A 15,668-nucleotide genomic window follows, 5' to 3' on the forward strand; every position below is an offset into this window, starting at 1 on the left:
TCCTCCTCCTCCCCTTCACCGACCAGGGAGGGAAAGGGAGCTGCGTGCGTTGGTTGAGGATGGAGAAAGAGACGGCGGCGTCTGGCGCCGGCCTACCTGGCGATGAGGGCGAAGAAGGCGAGAGGAGCGCGGAGGAGCCCGTGGTGTCGCTAGCCGAGGTGCTGGCCGAGAGCGAGGAGCTCGAGAAGGAGGCGCGCGCCGTGCTGGGCGGGAGTGACCACGAGCGCTGCAGCTACTCTCAGGTGAGCCCCGCGGGGGCGAGGAGAGGGGGGCGGGGCCCCGCCAGGTGGGGCTTCCTTTGGCGGCCCCTGAGGGGCTTGGGGGGGGAAAGGAGGGGCGGCTGAGGTGGTTGGGGGGCGAGGGGAAGCGGGGGCAGAAAGAAAGAGGAATGCCCGGGCTCGGGCGGGCGCTCCTCTTTATTTTGTTAGTCATTATTTGAAGTAACCCCGCTCCTTCATCATCATCATCATATTATTATTATTTATTTTGTTGTTTTATACTCCGCCCATCTGGCTGGGTTTCCCCAGCCACTCTGCTCAGCCTACTAAAGATTCATGGACTTTCTGCTCAAATGAATCCCAAAGTGGCTAACAAACAATAAACAAGAGCCTCGCAAGTGCAGCGCAAACCCTATAATGCAATTTTTTTAAAAACCATCCATAGAAACACATCCGCAGTGGTCAACAAGATGGCAACGCGGCGGCCGAGCTCCATTCAGCAGCGGCCGAACGTCTTGGTGTTTTTCTCTTCAGCTGACCTCGTGCTTTTGTTAGTTTTGCTTGTTCTTTTTAAAACCCTGTTTGGAAAGGTGGGTGGGATAGGACTCTGTTAACAGATGTGCTTGGATTATAAAGTCAAAGAGCGTATATGGAAAAGGTAGCTAGGCTTTTACACCCGAAAAAAGGTCTTGCGGAGCAATAGTTTCTTGCAGGGCGACCAATTACGGGGGATCTTTTCTCCATACTTTGGTTTGTTCTTGTGGTCCCATGGTGCTCAGACTTTAGTGTGGTTAAACGAAATGAAGGGCATGGAACGGTCACTGGAATCTTACTAATGTCTTCTAAAAGATTACAATAAAGGTAAAGGTACCCCTGCCCAACAGGGCCAGTCGTGACTGACTCTAGGGTTGCGCGCACAAATGCCCCCTTTTGCCTGCTCCCTTTTTGCTACAATTTTGACGTAACTCCGTTCTCACTGCTCCAGGAGTGTATTCTGGCCAGTGATGATCATTCTGAAGCTTGTTGATCATCTGGCTGCATCTCTTGTTTTTCCTCATATTGGCATGCTCCTGGAAAAAAGTTAGGCGTCACATATCTTGGTAGTATCTTGCAGTAACCTCAAGCCGTCTTGCAATAGCTGAAGCAAGGAGGAGGGTGTGTGGGTGTCTTGGTATGTTTGAAAATAAACTGGGATAGCTTTAGACTAAGGTTCATAGACTATGATTTAGACTAAGGTTCATGCCTGGCGTGCTCTGGTCCATGGGGTCATGAAGAGTTGGACACAACTAAAAGACTAAACAACAACAACAAGGTTCATACACCTAAGGGGTACAGAAATACACTGGACAGCGATCCTCATCTGTACATGGTACTCTTTATATACAGTGGTGCCCCGCAAGACGAATGCCTCGCAAGACGGAAAACCCGCTAGACGAAAGGGTTTGCCGTTTTGGAGGTGCTTCGCAAAACGAATTTCCTATGGGCTTGCTTCGCAAGACGAAAATGTCTTGCGAGTTCCTGCCGGGTTTTTTTCCTTTCCCCTCCCTTTTTCCCAAGCCGCTAAGCCGCTTATCAGCTGATCCGCTAAGTCCGCAAATAGCGCTAAGCCGCTAATGGGCTTGCTTCGCAAGACGAAAAAACCGCAAGACAAGAGACTCGCGGAACGGATTCTTTTCGTCTTGCGAGGCACCACTGTACCTTGTTCATTAGGGAAGAAAACCCTGAAATATCAAAATACACTGCTTATACATTGCCTGTGAAACAAGGAAGAATTGTGTAAAACAGCAGTGAATGATGGTTGCCTCCTATTGTTGCTTAGGCAAGGGCAATTTTGTCCCTTTCCTCTTACTTTGTCTGACTTCCCCCTCCCATCAGCAGCTTGTTATCTAGATAATGAAAATATGGGATTATTTGGAAGCTTATTTATACTGCAGTGCACTTATACAACACCATGTAACACCCTGGTCCTTTTGTTCCATTTTCAGAAACAAACTTGGCATGGAGTATACAGCATTTTCTGGCTGCCAGTTATTTTAGCTGCCTAAGTGCAATTTCTAATGTGGACACATATTGTTGGCTGAATCTGGAATAATCAGTCCTAAGTTGTAGGATACAGCTGCTTGAGAACATGGGAGCCATTATGGAATCTCCTTTGAAAATGAAAGCTGGATTTGGTTTCTGTACACAAATTCAATTTTGCTCAACTTCAAATTCCCAGACTGGCATTCCCTAACATCTCCATTTTTATGCTGCTGTCTCTTTTCCAGGGAGCTGTAAAGAGGCAAGCCTTGTATGCCTGCAGTACGTGCACGCCGCCAGGAGAAGAACCAGCAGGGATCTGTCTAGCATGCAGTTATGAATGTCATGGCACCCACAAGTTATTTGAGCTGTATACAAAAAGGTAACATTGATGGATTGATTGAATTTATATCCCACACCCTGAAGGAGCCCAGGGTGACAAACAGATCTACAGTTTTAAAAACCAGAACATTATAAATCAGTTTAATTTTTTTAAAGAACAGTTACAGTTAAAACCTTCTAAAATCAGTTATTCCATCCAGTGATCTCAGGGTTGCCAGCAATAGTAATACCGAAAATCAAATTTGTTTCCTCTACTGTACAACATTAATGCAGCTAAACTAAATGCAGGCTGCATTTTAATGTTTTAATTATTTTAATCTTGTTTTTAAGTTGTATTTCAATCAACTTGTTTATATTATTGGTTGTTAGCCGCCCTGAGCCCGGTCTTGGCTGGGGAGGGCAGGGTATAAATAAAATTTATTATTATTATTATTAAACTAGAATTGCCATTTTGTTGCCACTGTAACTCTTTTATACAATCAGTGGCGGAGAGCAGGTGGGGGCATGGCTGGGGCGTGTCCTGGGGGCGTGGCATGCCCCCTGTGGGGCCCAGCACGGGTGGGGGGGGCAGCTGCGATGGCACCCCACTGGGATCGTGCTGCCGGAGGCAGTGCACTCCCCCACACTCCTCTTCCTCTGCCAATGTATACAAGAATGCTTTGAAACTCAGGATTGTAATTGCGAGAAAAATGTTACTGAGGTTTAGCAGACATAGAAAACTATTGGATATGTTAGGTTTAAAAGAAAAACCTTTGGCTGCAGCTGTTTGTTTATTAGCCTCCAATGAGACAACCAAAATAAGTAGTGCTATGGGCTCACCAAAATGACATGTTCTTGTTCATGATAGTATAATAATCATCAAATTTGTAAATCAAATGTCTGCTTTGATAAAAACCTTTTTGGGTGTGGTTGAATGATCCTGGTCAGAAGTAGGGATTTTTCATCCATTTATTAATACAGTTAACTTTCCTGAGATATAACTGATGTTCCTAAAACTAAAAAAAGCCCTGTCGGAACTCTGGCTCTTTTTTTCCTCTTAGAAACTTCCGCTGTGATTGTGGAAACAGCAAATTCAAAAATTTGCAATGCAAACTATTTCCAGTAAGTATAATTCTGTTTCCTTTTTGGAGTGTAATTGTAGCTAAACTCTTGTTTCTTTAGTGTGAGAACTTTTACTTGTAATTTCTTTTCTCCTCCCTCTCACAAGCATGCATTTCAAAAGTGAGATTGAAATGAAATTTGCAAAGTTCTTAATAGCTGTTGGCCCAGACTAGCTTTATTTAGTGTCTAGTGACCTTCATGGGTCAGTTCATTGCAGATGTGGACCCACATCCAGATGCCCCTTCGCATCTGGATTGACCGCATGGAAATGCAGATTTCATTTGCTGGCTTATAAAAATGGTGTGTACTAGGGCTGTGCTATAAATCGCCATATTCTTGAATACAGTGTATTGAAATAACATTGTGATATGTGTTTCAACAAGGCAAAAGGTGGAGACTTAACAGCTTCCCAGGGGGTAGCTCAGCTGAACAGATACTTTACAGATACTTTGCAGATAATTTGCTGGCACCAACTCTTCAGCTATGTTTGCTCTCTCCCTCCTCCCTCCTAAATGATAAGCTCTCACACAAACCAGCAAACTCTTTCACCTTCACAGGTATCTTTCCACTTAAAGGTAAAGGGACCTCTGACAATTAAGTCTAGTTGCGAACAACTCGGGGGTTGCGGTGCTCATCTCGCTTTACAGGCCGAAGGAGCCAGCGTTTGTCCGCTTCCACAGACAGTTTTTCTGGGTCATGTGGCCAGCATGACTAAGCCGCTTCTGGCGAAACCAGAGCAGTGCACACCATTTACCTTCCCGCAAGAGCGGTACCTATTTATCCTTGCACTGCGTGCTTTCGAATTGCTAGGTTGGCAGGAGCTGGGACTAAACAATGGGAGCTCACCCCATCCCGGGGATTCAAACTGCTGACATTTCAATCGGCAAGCCCATGTGGCACAGTGGTTTAACCCACAGCTCCACCCGGATCTTTCCACTTAGGGCTCAGCTAATTATGCAGAGCCTGCTAACAATCTAGGAGGGACCACCTATGGCTAGGCAATGAAGATCCAGCAATCAAAGATCCAGCTGCAAAATACACAAAAGAAAGTAAACAAAACTGGAAAGCACATCTTTCTTTCCTCACACTCCCCCCCCCCCCGAAGAGTTTTCATTTTTATTTTTTGGTGGTGTTTATGTTGTTGGTTCCCCCTTAAATAACTTTCCTCCATATCAAAAAGGAAGGGGTTTTTTTATTTAAAGGAAACTGTCTTTTTGCTTGCTTGCCCTCCCTCCCATTGATAAAAAGAGATTGGTGGGATGAGAGCTTTTGAGGATTTCCTTCTGTGTGGGGGGTGGGGATAGAGGGGAGAAGATTTAGCTGGCTGCCTTGTGCTGAAATGGGAGAATGATGGGGAGGGTGTTTTTCAGTAACTAGTGCAAGCTCATGTGTGTCTACTCACAAGCAAGCCCTACTGAATTCAATGAGGCGTACTCCCAGGAAAGTAGAAGTAAGTTCAGTTGAACTCTGTGGGCCTTACACATGCATAGATTCCACTTAGACCTCTGAGTGGGGAAGCAGATTCAACCTGAGTAGTAAATCACTTGAATTAGTTGAAAATTATATGGAAGTGTATTTAATATTTTTATTAAAACTACTACTTCTTTACATTTTAAGGCCCTCCACCGCAGCAGGGAATCTCGTCAAGGCCCTTGGCTGCTGTGGGGAAGCGTAGCGCACCCTCTGCTGCTGCAGGGAGGTTGGGCGGAACCATTTTCCAACAAGGTCCTCCACCATCGCCAATATATGTTGGGATATATCGAGATACAGTGATATTTAGCTGATGATATATTGTGATGTTAAAAATCAAATATTGCCCATCCCTAGTGTGTACACTGTTGTCTGTAAACATGATATTAATGTGCTTTTTATTAACCTGCTGGACTCAAGTACTTGGAGAAATATGAGTATGCTTTTTAATGTAGGACACAGCTTGCAATCCAGAGATGGCATCTGAGTCAGATGGGCACATTGAGTCTCCATTAACTTCAATTGAGGGAACTCTATTCTTTTTCTTTTATTTGACTATACCTTCAAGGAAAAAAACAGTTCATCCTCTTTCTCTTCTGATTACCTCAATTTCTTTCCCTTCCAAAATCTCAAAGGTTTATAGAGTATATAAATTTTTCAGGCTTGAAGTGAGATTCAGTAAGGGACATGTGATATGCATTTAATATGCCTGGACATAATAGCAAAGTTTAGCTTTCTGGGATGGCTAAAAGTAAGATACACACCATGATTTAACGGTTTTTATTTCTAGAGTATTTGTTTTCCTCTTGTATTTTGTTTAAGACATATGTCCTAACTTATTTCTAGGAGAAGGCAATGGTGAATCCAGCAAATAAATATAACGATAACTTCTTTGGATTATATTGTGTTTGTAAAAGACCTTACCCAGATCCTGATGATGAGGTAAGATGCTGACGTCTTGTACATGCAAATATTTTTATATGCGTGCGTTTCTAGTAAGTTTTAGTAACTTTACTATGTTTTAAAATAAGCAAAAAGAGATGTTTGTCAGAGGTAGTTGGTGGAAAATAAAGCTCCGCAATATGTACAGTGCTACTGATAATGTGCCATGACGCAAGAAATTGCACAAACTGGCAACATCAGGGTATTTTTTATGCAGGGAATTTCATCGTGTTCTCTAGGCTAACCCAGTGCGAAATTGACTTTTCATAATGCTGGAACTTGGAACCATCCATTATAGCTAAATGTTGGAAGATTGAAAACAGACAAAATAAGTATTACTCACGTGGTGTTTAGTTAAATTATGGAGTTCACTAAAGTGGTACCTCGGGTTAAGAACTTAATTCGTTCTGGAGGTCCGTTCTTAACCTGAAACTGTTCTTAACCTGACATACCACTTTAGCTAATGGGGCCTTCTGCTGCCGCTGTACTGCCACTGCGTGATTTCTGTTCTCATCCTGAAGCAAAGTTCTTAAACCGAGGTACTATTTCTGGGTTAGTGGAGCCTGTAACCTGAAGCGTCTGTAACCCGAGGTACCACTGTATTAGAAAATGTAACAATTTAAGGCTTTAAAAGTTAAAACCATGGAAATGAATCTGCAGGCAGGGCAGATGTTTTAATATAGGTGATTGAGGAGATTGCTATCTCAAGCTTCTCAATAAGCAAATTACAGCACCATTTTGCACTCGTTGAACCATCTTCAAAGGTAGCCTGACAAAGATAATTTTGTAATATTTTGGCTCTATTTTTAGATTCCAGATGAAATGATCCAGTGCATAGTTTGTGAAGACTGGTTTCATGGAAGGGTAAGCCCATGTAATAAAATCACTTCATTAAATGGAAAGGGTTGGAAATGTTAAAGTGATAAATTTAACCTGTCAGACCAGATTTTCTAACTTGGACTGGGCTCGCTTCCTCAGCCTCCTTAATTCAAAATAATTGCATAGATCCCTCAAGCAATACTCTGGAATAATTGAGTTTATGTTGCAAACCTATACACTTAAAACTGTTTACAGTTGGATAGTTAAATCTCCTCCTTATTGGAATAGGCAATGTTTAGATGAAGTTTAGGCATTACATGTTCTAGTAAGGATGAAAGATTGTAAAATAAAGTTAACCCTTCATTTACACAAATGCCTGGGTCACACTGTATGCCATAGGCAGAGGTAAGATTAGGGATGCTCTCTACATTAAATATGAAGGAGTATTTTATTCTCAGTTTCTAATTAGATTGCTGAATTTCTGGATTCTAAGCTAAGCTCTTCTTTCTCCCCCATCCCTCCCAGGGGAAAATTAGGAGTGGATTTTTGTGTGAAAGGACTCTGAACTCAGTTGGTATTAAAACAAAGTCCTGAGCTGAACATAACATAATAATAATTTATTATTTATACCCCTGCCCATCTGGCTGGGTTTCCCCAGCCACTCTGTGCTCAGAGACACCCTGTTACTTAATTTGGAGTGCTACAACTCTCCTAACAGTTTGACTTCACCCCCCAGAAGCGCACTCCTCCATTCTTTTCTGAGACAGATGAATGCCACCAGTTCACTCCTATGAATTATTTTGTATCCAACTTCATTTCTAATAAAACACCAACTTCTAAAGATTCCATAAGTCTGGGGTCTGTTCGTACCTAGTTTAGAGTGTAAAGAAGAAAAAAGATGTGTTCCAGTGCTTGAGGATCACTGGTTTCCCATTTTGTTGAAGAATAATTTGTGTTTGTGTTTCCCGTGTGTTCTCATTTCCACCTCTAGCATCTTGGTGCAATCCCTCCAGATAGTGGGGACTTTCACGAAATGGTGTGTCAGGCTTGCATGGATCGTTGCCCTTTCCTGTGGGCATATGCCTCAGAGATAGCAGGTGAGAAGAATAAAGGCAGCTGTTGTGCTAATATTTTTAACCTGGAGCAGCAGCTCAGCCTTGCTAATGCAAGTTTTTGGATTGAGCCAGTGTGGTGTAGTGGTTAAGAGCGGTAGTCTCGTAATCTGGGGAACCGGGTTCGCGTCTCCGCTCCTCCACATGCAGCTGCTGGGTGACCTTGGGCCAGTCACACTTCTCTGAAGTCTCTCAGCCCCACTCACCTCACAGAGTGTTTGTTGTGGGGGAGGAAGGGAAAGGAGAATGTTAGCCGCTTTGAGACTCCTGAAGGGGAGTGAAAGGCGGGATATCAAATCCAAACTCTTCTTCTTCTTCTCTTAACCCATCTTAGTTTCATTAAAATTACCGCAACTTCGACTTGTTTAGGTTGCAGCAGTCTTAATTTTGGCTGATTGAATTGTCCTCTTGCGCTTTGAGATTTCTTAATGTTAGGCACAGTGTATTTGTATCACCTGACCTTTTGTTGTGGGTAGCCATTTTGATATTTAATAAAAATAAAAATTAATAATTTTATTATTTATACCCTGCCCATCTGACTGGGTTTCCCTAGCCACTCTGGGCAGCTTACATAATATATAAAACATAATAAAGCATGAAACATTAAAAACTTCCAGATACAGGGCTGCCTTCAGAAATCTTCTAAAAGTTGTATAGTTCTTTATCTCCTTGACATCTGACGGGAGGGTATTCCACAGGGAGGGCGCCACTACCGAGACAGAAATAACGTTTCAGGTTTTTGAGAATGAAATAACATATTGTAGCGCAGGCATGCCAATATTAGGTGTGGGTGTCTGTCTTTTGCAGTTCACACTGTGACCAAAGTTACTCCTGCAGCTGAAGATGAAGTTGTGTTGAATGTTGAAGAAACTGAAGAAATAAAAAAAGAAAATGGTATAGATAATCAAATAAAGACCGAAGAAGAAAAAGCAGCACACAATAATGAGCCATCCACCAGCTCTGCCTCTGAGTGTTCTGAGGTAAGCTTTGCATTTATTCTTTTGTGGTTTATGGTCAAAATCTTTCTGCTCAGAGCAAGAGAATAATTGTTATTTATTTATTTTGTCTAGCTGGTTATTACAAAGATAAAATATATAAAATAGAATAAAAACGGAATAAAATGCTTCACACATTGACTTTCTGTTAAGGGACAGGTCTTCCTACAGCTCTGAAAAATTGGCCTGTTTTACCCTTACAAAGGCAATTTTGAGGAGAAAAGTTTGTGTCAAAACTGCGTGAGCATGTAACTCTTTGTGAAGCATGTAAATTCATGTAATTCAGCTAATTACCTGCCAGACAAACACACCGTTTTGTGTGTATGAGCACCCTAGTGTCCAAGCCATATGGGAACTGCCTGACACCAGTAGCTGCATGTGTAACTAGGAAATGTAACAGGAACCCCAGACTCAAAATAATTATATATTATATCCAGTGTTCGTAGACCCACTGAAATTGATGGAAGTAACTAACATGGGTCTGTTAATTTTAATGGGTCTTCTCTGAGTAGAACTTAGTTGGATACCTTCACAAGTGGGACTGAAATGAACAGAAAGATTCATGTCAAATGTGCCTGTAGAGTCAGAAAGCAAGTATTAGAAGGATTATTTCCGGTACTACAGTGTTTGTGTATTTTTTGGCTGAGAAAACAAGAACTGTGAGCTCCTCTTTTTGCAAGATTTAGCCAGATGAGGTTTTTTTCAATACAATGTCTAGGAAGAACGTGAAGGTATTTTGGGAACCTCAGGAGGAATAAATGGAGTTAGGCTTGGTGAGGTATTTGCTACTCTGCTTGCTTTCCTGGTTCCTTAGACCTCAATTCAAGTCTGAGCCTCATGTGCATATTCCATTTTTTAGTTATGGCATTAGTATCATCTTACTGCTACCAGATCGCAGTTTTGTAATAACTTTGCAGAAAGCTAAGAAGTGCACAGGCTAGAATGAATAACACCTATGGATATGGAAGAGAAACTGACCTTTCATTTTGCAGCAGACAGTTAAGAAAGAAGAATCCACCTGCAGATTCCAAGAACTTAAAGCCAAGCAGTACGTACAGAAGAACAGGGCCAGCTTTTGGCCACACAACTGGCGAAGCAAATTGTGCACCTGCAAAGAATGTATGGTATGTATTTTTGAAAATCTTCAATTTTCATGTTTGCTTTAGAGCTATCTAGAATGCAGTTCACCTGTGAACTTGCAAGTGGCTGAATAAAAATGGAAGGAGTGGGAAAGCGTAAACCTGCGAGACTTCTGTTTTTGTCTGAAAAAATATAATGAATTGTATCGGGCAGGTTACAAAAAAGAGTGATGCTTGCTTGTAATTTGTCTATTCATTTGATTCACAATTGGAGTCCCTTTTCTAGTCATCAAATTTCAAAGCTCTATGCATACATGGGGGAAGAGGAAGTAGAGGAGAAATGTCCCATTTTTGCTTTTCCTCTTCTACCGCTGTTCTTGCCCTTTAATTCTTAATCCTGTGTGGATATGTTTGCTGGCTTTGCAAAAGATATGTTTGCTGGCCTTGTATCCCATTACCTAGGTTTCCTTGCCTGGCTCCATTTGTCACTTCCACCTTTTGTTCGCTTGCGTTGAAATTTGCAGGCTCCAGCTGCACATTGTTACCTCTTCCTTTGAGGCATTTGGAAATATTTAAGGTGGTAGTCAAATAAGTTTGAGCATAACTAATTTAGGTTCATGAATTTCAGTGGGTCTAGTCTGAGTAAAACTTAGTAACCCCCCCCCCCCCAAGAAGGGAAGTGTCTATTATTGATTGATTGCATTTGTACACCAGAGGCTCCCAGAGTGTCTTGCATAAACGGGTCAGGAAGGGAAGAGTAAAAGAAATGGAGCTGGACTGTCATAGCAGAGGGGATAGAGTGAGCCCTGCTTCCTTTGTAGCCCATTCATAGAATGGCTGCCCTGAGGTGCCAGTTGAGGGAGAAGAGGCCAAGGTGATCAATTCATTTCTGTATTTAAAATAAACTTTTGTTTTTTAGAAAATGTATTGTGACCTGGAAGTCCCATTTCTAACAGAGGAATGTGATACAGTCTTAGCCTATGAGAATAAAGGGACAAGTGACCAGGAAGCAGACAGAAGAGATCCTTTAATGGACACACTTAGTAGCATGAATAGAGTCCAGCAGGTGGAGCTAATCAGTGGTAAGTGATGGAGCTTTTATACTTTTTACCCAATGAGCAGCTGGTGGGAGGGCACCAGGTTGGGGGATGCTTAGGCAGAATGTTGTGCAGAATGCAGCAGCTTGGTTTCAGAATGCTGGTCATAGAATCATAGTGTTGAAGGGAGCCCCAGGGTCATCTAGTCCAACCTCATTCAATACTGGAATCTCAGCTGAAGCATCCATGACAGATGGCCATCCAACCTCTGCTTAAAAACCTCCAAGGAAGGAGAATCCACCACTTTTTGAGGTAGTCTGTTCCACTGCTGAACAGCTCTTAACGTCAGAACGTTCTTCCAGATGTTGAGTTGGAATCTTCTTTATTTTAACTTGAATCCGTGGTTCAAATCCTACCCTCTGGAGCAGGAGAAAGGAAACTTGCTCCATCATAAGGCTTGGTATTCCAGACCCTTGATCATCTTGCTTGCCCTTCTCTGCACGTGTTCCATCTTGTCAATATCCTCCTTAAATTGTGGTGCACGGAACTGAACACAGTACTCTGTGTAGTCTGGCCAATGCTCAATAGATTGGTACTGTTACTTCCCTTGAATGGAAAATCCACGCTAAACTAAGTTGATATGTTGAGCAAAAAAGCAGACCAGAGGAGCGGGGAGTAGAGGAGCAGTATGAGTCTTGGACCATATTTGGTTGCAGTTAGTCAGCTAAATGGAAGAAAAACAATCCATTAAGTAAATTCACAACTACAGTAACACAGTATTTTTTTAAAATCCAGAATACAATGACTTGAAAACAGAACTGACAGACTATTTGAGAAGATTTGCGAATGACGGAACAGTAAGTATATAACTCCATAGCGATTCTCTTTTGTTGATTTACAGATTAATCAAACTCGGTTGTAACAGGATTGGAAGGTAATAAGGCTTTTAGGCTTAGGTCCTCAGTTTCTCAGCTCACTGGTGACCTTGGGCCATATCTTCCTCATAGAATTGTTTTAAGGATGTTAATGGAGGTAAGAGGAATTTGTGTATTAGCTATCATGAGCCCTTAGGAGGAATTAAGCCATTTTTCAGAACAGACTCAATAATTCATTTTAAAGTGTAATGTCTCAAAATGACCTTTAGTAGTTTGACTTTCAAAACCTTGTTTAGCATCCCAGATAAAATGCCTTGATTTCTGCCCTATTAGCGACCACCATGCTTTTCATCCAGGCCTTAACTTACATTTAAAATGTGTCAGTTCCATTATTTGCTTCCACCAACTTTTACTTGCCACCAGGTTGTTAAGAGAGAAGACATTCAGCAGTTTTTTGAAGAATTTCAGTCTCGGAAGAGGAGGAGAACAGACCGGATGCAGTACTACTGTAGCTAGACTGGCCTGGAAATCGAAGGACAAGTTTTTTGCTACCCCTTTTCATTCTTCCCTCCCTTCTGATTTAATTCAACTACCTGTTCATCTTGGCTTTTGTCCTATAAGGCAATGCTTGCTGCTTTACAGCTTAAACATGTGCTCTAATTTCAGCTGTGCTGAAAATTAACAAGATCATGGTTTCATAAAAATGCCAATTAATTTGCGTTGACGAAATTGGGGATGGGGTTAGTGTCCAAAGGTATATACTTAGAAAAAGATTAACAAGCCTTCTAAACAGCTGTAGGTGATGAATGATTCTTCAATTGGTTAAAAGAAAAACCTAGATCACTGACCGAAGTTTACAGAACAATGTTTTTAATCAGGGTACCCCTTTTTCATGCAGATCTGTTTTTAAAATAAGAATTCATACCTGTTCAATTTAAGTACACCCTCTTATTAATTTCTAGTACAAATCATGTTCTGTAGACATTTTGCTTGTTTGAGAGAGTGAATACAGGATCAGAATGGATTAATGAACCTCTCGTTGAATGAAGTACAAATTCTAGCTAAACTTTGAAATGAACAGACTGACACATGCAAATTCTAGATAATATTTCCTTGATAACTCCTACTGTATAGCAGCTTTTTACAATGAAATTACTGTAAATGTTAATTTCCTGCCCCCACAGAATGTAAATACATTGGTTGCTGCAGGATGCTACTAGGTTATCATTGTACTTTTTAGACTGCAAGGAATCACTGGTTTGGAAGCTTATATAATGTAATTGTTCTAGTTTGTATATGTTTCAGAGGGGTAGCCTACAAAGGTATTTACCCACCTGTAAAATAATGAACTTGTGATCTTTTTGTAATAATTTTAGATAATAAAACCAAGGCAAGAATTTTGTAAATAATGTTAAAACCAATGTTCAGAAGCAGTTTTCTTATTAGTGCTCAACTTAATGATCTAATTATTCAAGCAAATCTTAAATGTGTGTATTCAGAACCCTTAAAGCGATGTCTTCTTCAGCCACCATTTGGTTTTTTTAATCTCAATAAAGCAGTTGGTTGTCATTAGTGATGTTGCTAAATTTTGGAATGATTGTGTCTGTTCAAAAACTTTTGTAAATGTGGTTTGCTCAGAGTTGCCTCATTTTCGTTCCAGCAGCCCGAAGAGGGTAGTTCCTACTCAGTCTGGTTTGAAGCAAGATAATGGTAGGCTTGCTCTAGAGATTATGGGCTCCTAGAGACATAATGCAAGATTTGCTTATGGCAGAGCAAGCAAGTGTTTGATAGCCACGCTTCTAGTCTCATCAGTGTTAGTATGCTATTACTGTATCAGCTAGTTTAATGCCAACGTCACTTCTCTTTGCATGTGGCTTGTGGCTTCCCTCACTTGGCTCTGCCACCCCCCCCCCCCAATAGTAGCTGCTGCAGGAAGCATGGCAGATGCGGAGAAAAGGATTAACCCTCCCCCCTTCCAAATATGTAGGCAACAACCTTCCATGGATACCTGTGAAGATTCCCTTGCCCAAGCACGCTGTTGGAATGTCTATGCTCAAAGAAGGGAGGCAACAGTGGGGTGGGGTAATATGCCCATACTAGAGCAGTTTGCTTGGGGTGACCAGGCTGCATTGTGAGAGAATTCAAAGGACTGTTAAGTAGGAGAATGGGGTACATGCTAGTGATAGTGGAATTGCTGTGGCCTTGCTCATTTTTAGATGCAGCCTTGCCTTTCCACTGGCATGTAACCATAATGTTTTCAATGGACAGCACACATCCTGGTTTAATAATAACAACAACAATAATAACAATAATAATAATAAAACCCCGCCTATCTGGTTGGGCTTCCTCAGCCACTCTGGATGGCTCCCAACAGAATGTTAATAATAACCAGGGTGCCAGTGTGTTGTTTTGCATATTCCCTCAGCCAAAACTCAGGACTACATGGGTAACTTGCATTGTAGTTGATTTTAATCTTGAAGCTGTTACACTACCTATCTATGATGTGCTAAATGAAATAAATAACGTCTGTTCAGCAAAGGGTCATTGGATGCACATCTGTACCCAACCACATTGCTGTCAACAAGGGAAGTAGTGCAATACATGAGTCAGATCCGTCTAGTTTGACACAGATTGTGGTTTTGCATTTTGAAAAGCACTGTAGGAGGTAGTGAGAAAATTGATATACTAAGTATTTAATACACAATACTCACAGGGTTTGGGTTGGTTCATGTGGGGAAGAGGTGGTCCTCAGCCACATCAGGCTTTGCAGGTCAAAACCAGCATTTTGGAAACTGATACGCAACCAGTGTAGTTGTGCTAGAATTGGTGTTATATGGACTGACTGTCCTACCCAGGTCAACAATCTGGCTGCTGAATTCGGCACCACCTGCAGATGCTGAACCTTCAAAAGTCACCCCATGTATAGCACATGTACAACTAGGTTACCAGAGCCTAGACAACAGAAGTAAGGCTGGGCCCACCAGATGGAACTGACAGAAGGCATTCCACTCTACCAGGCTTACTTGGGCCTTGAGCAACAGCAATGAATCCAGAACTGCCCCCAAGCTACATACTTGCTGCTTCAGAGGGGGTATAACTCCATCCTTCCAGTCTTGGCAGGATTAAGCTGCAGGTGGCTCTTATCCAGTCTTGTTACTGAGGCTGAAGACAGAGCCCAACACACTTTCAGTGTAGGTTATACATGCATATCCAATAGTAATTGGGCTTAAGGATATTGTTAAATCAATTGATGTAGCCATGCTAGTTCATTAGTTGGGGGGGGGGGAATCAAAAAGATACAGCAGAGTAACAGCCTTATTGGAATCAAGTAAAATGTATCCAACTACAGAGCAAACTTTGGCATAACCTGAAACCTGTGGGTTAACCAGCCTCAGATAACCAACATATTTCAAGTCTCATTAATGAATGAAGTGGTTAATGCCATAGAGTAAGCTGTCCTGCCAGGCTTAGGTCACTCCTGCTCACCTTGGGAGTAATCAAGCCTATTGTACCTCAGTCTGCCTGAGCAGCTCAGTGCAAAGAGGTCTGGGCTGATTCCTCCAAGCTTGCACCCCATGGCTCTAACAAGACTTTCTTGTGTTCCTATACCAGTCACCTAGAAACTTTCACCACTGTAACTAAGCCAAGTTTTACTGCCT

General features: G+C 41.9%; 2 protein-coding genes across 4 annotated transcripts in view; both read left to right on the forward strand.

Moving 5' to 3' along the window:
• The window catches only part of GOLGA5 (golgin A5), a 496,232-nt gene that overhangs the window by 265,253 nt on the left and 215,311 nt on the right, over nucleotides 1-15,668 (forward strand). The gene's annotated exons all lie outside the window — the stretch shown is intronic.
• UBR7 (ubiquitin protein ligase E3 component n-recognin 7) lies at nucleotides 5-13,581 on the forward strand. 3 transcript variants are annotated; one of them, XM_083618103.1, is made up of 11 exons: nucleotides 5-242; nucleotides 2,486-2,619; nucleotides 3,620-3,680; nucleotides 5,997-6,092; nucleotides 6,903-6,956; nucleotides 7,903-8,008; nucleotides 8,831-9,003; nucleotides 10,011-10,142; nucleotides 11,017-11,179; nucleotides 11,930-11,991; nucleotides 12,433-13,581. In XM_083618103.1, exons 1-11 carry the CDS (start codon nucleotides 60-62, stop codon nucleotides 12,523-12,525), a joined length of 1,257 nt encoding a protein of 418 aa, XP_083474229.1. In that variant the 5' UTR covers nucleotides 5-59; the 3' UTR covers nucleotides 12,526-13,581. The 3 variants fall into 3 exon arrangements, with proteins under 3 accessions (XP_083474229.1, XP_083474230.1, XP_083474231.1); XM_083618104.1 differs by having other exon boundaries at nucleotides 10,014-10,142; XM_083618105.1 differs by having other exon boundaries at nucleotides 8,861-9,003.

Source organism: Podarcis filfolensis (genome assembly GCF_964270895.1).
Source record: "Podarcis filfolensis genome assembly, chromosome: 1".
In the NCBI taxonomy this organism is placed as follows: domain Eukaryota; kingdom Metazoa; phylum Chordata; class Lepidosauria; order Squamata; family Lacertidae; genus Podarcis; species Podarcis filfolensis.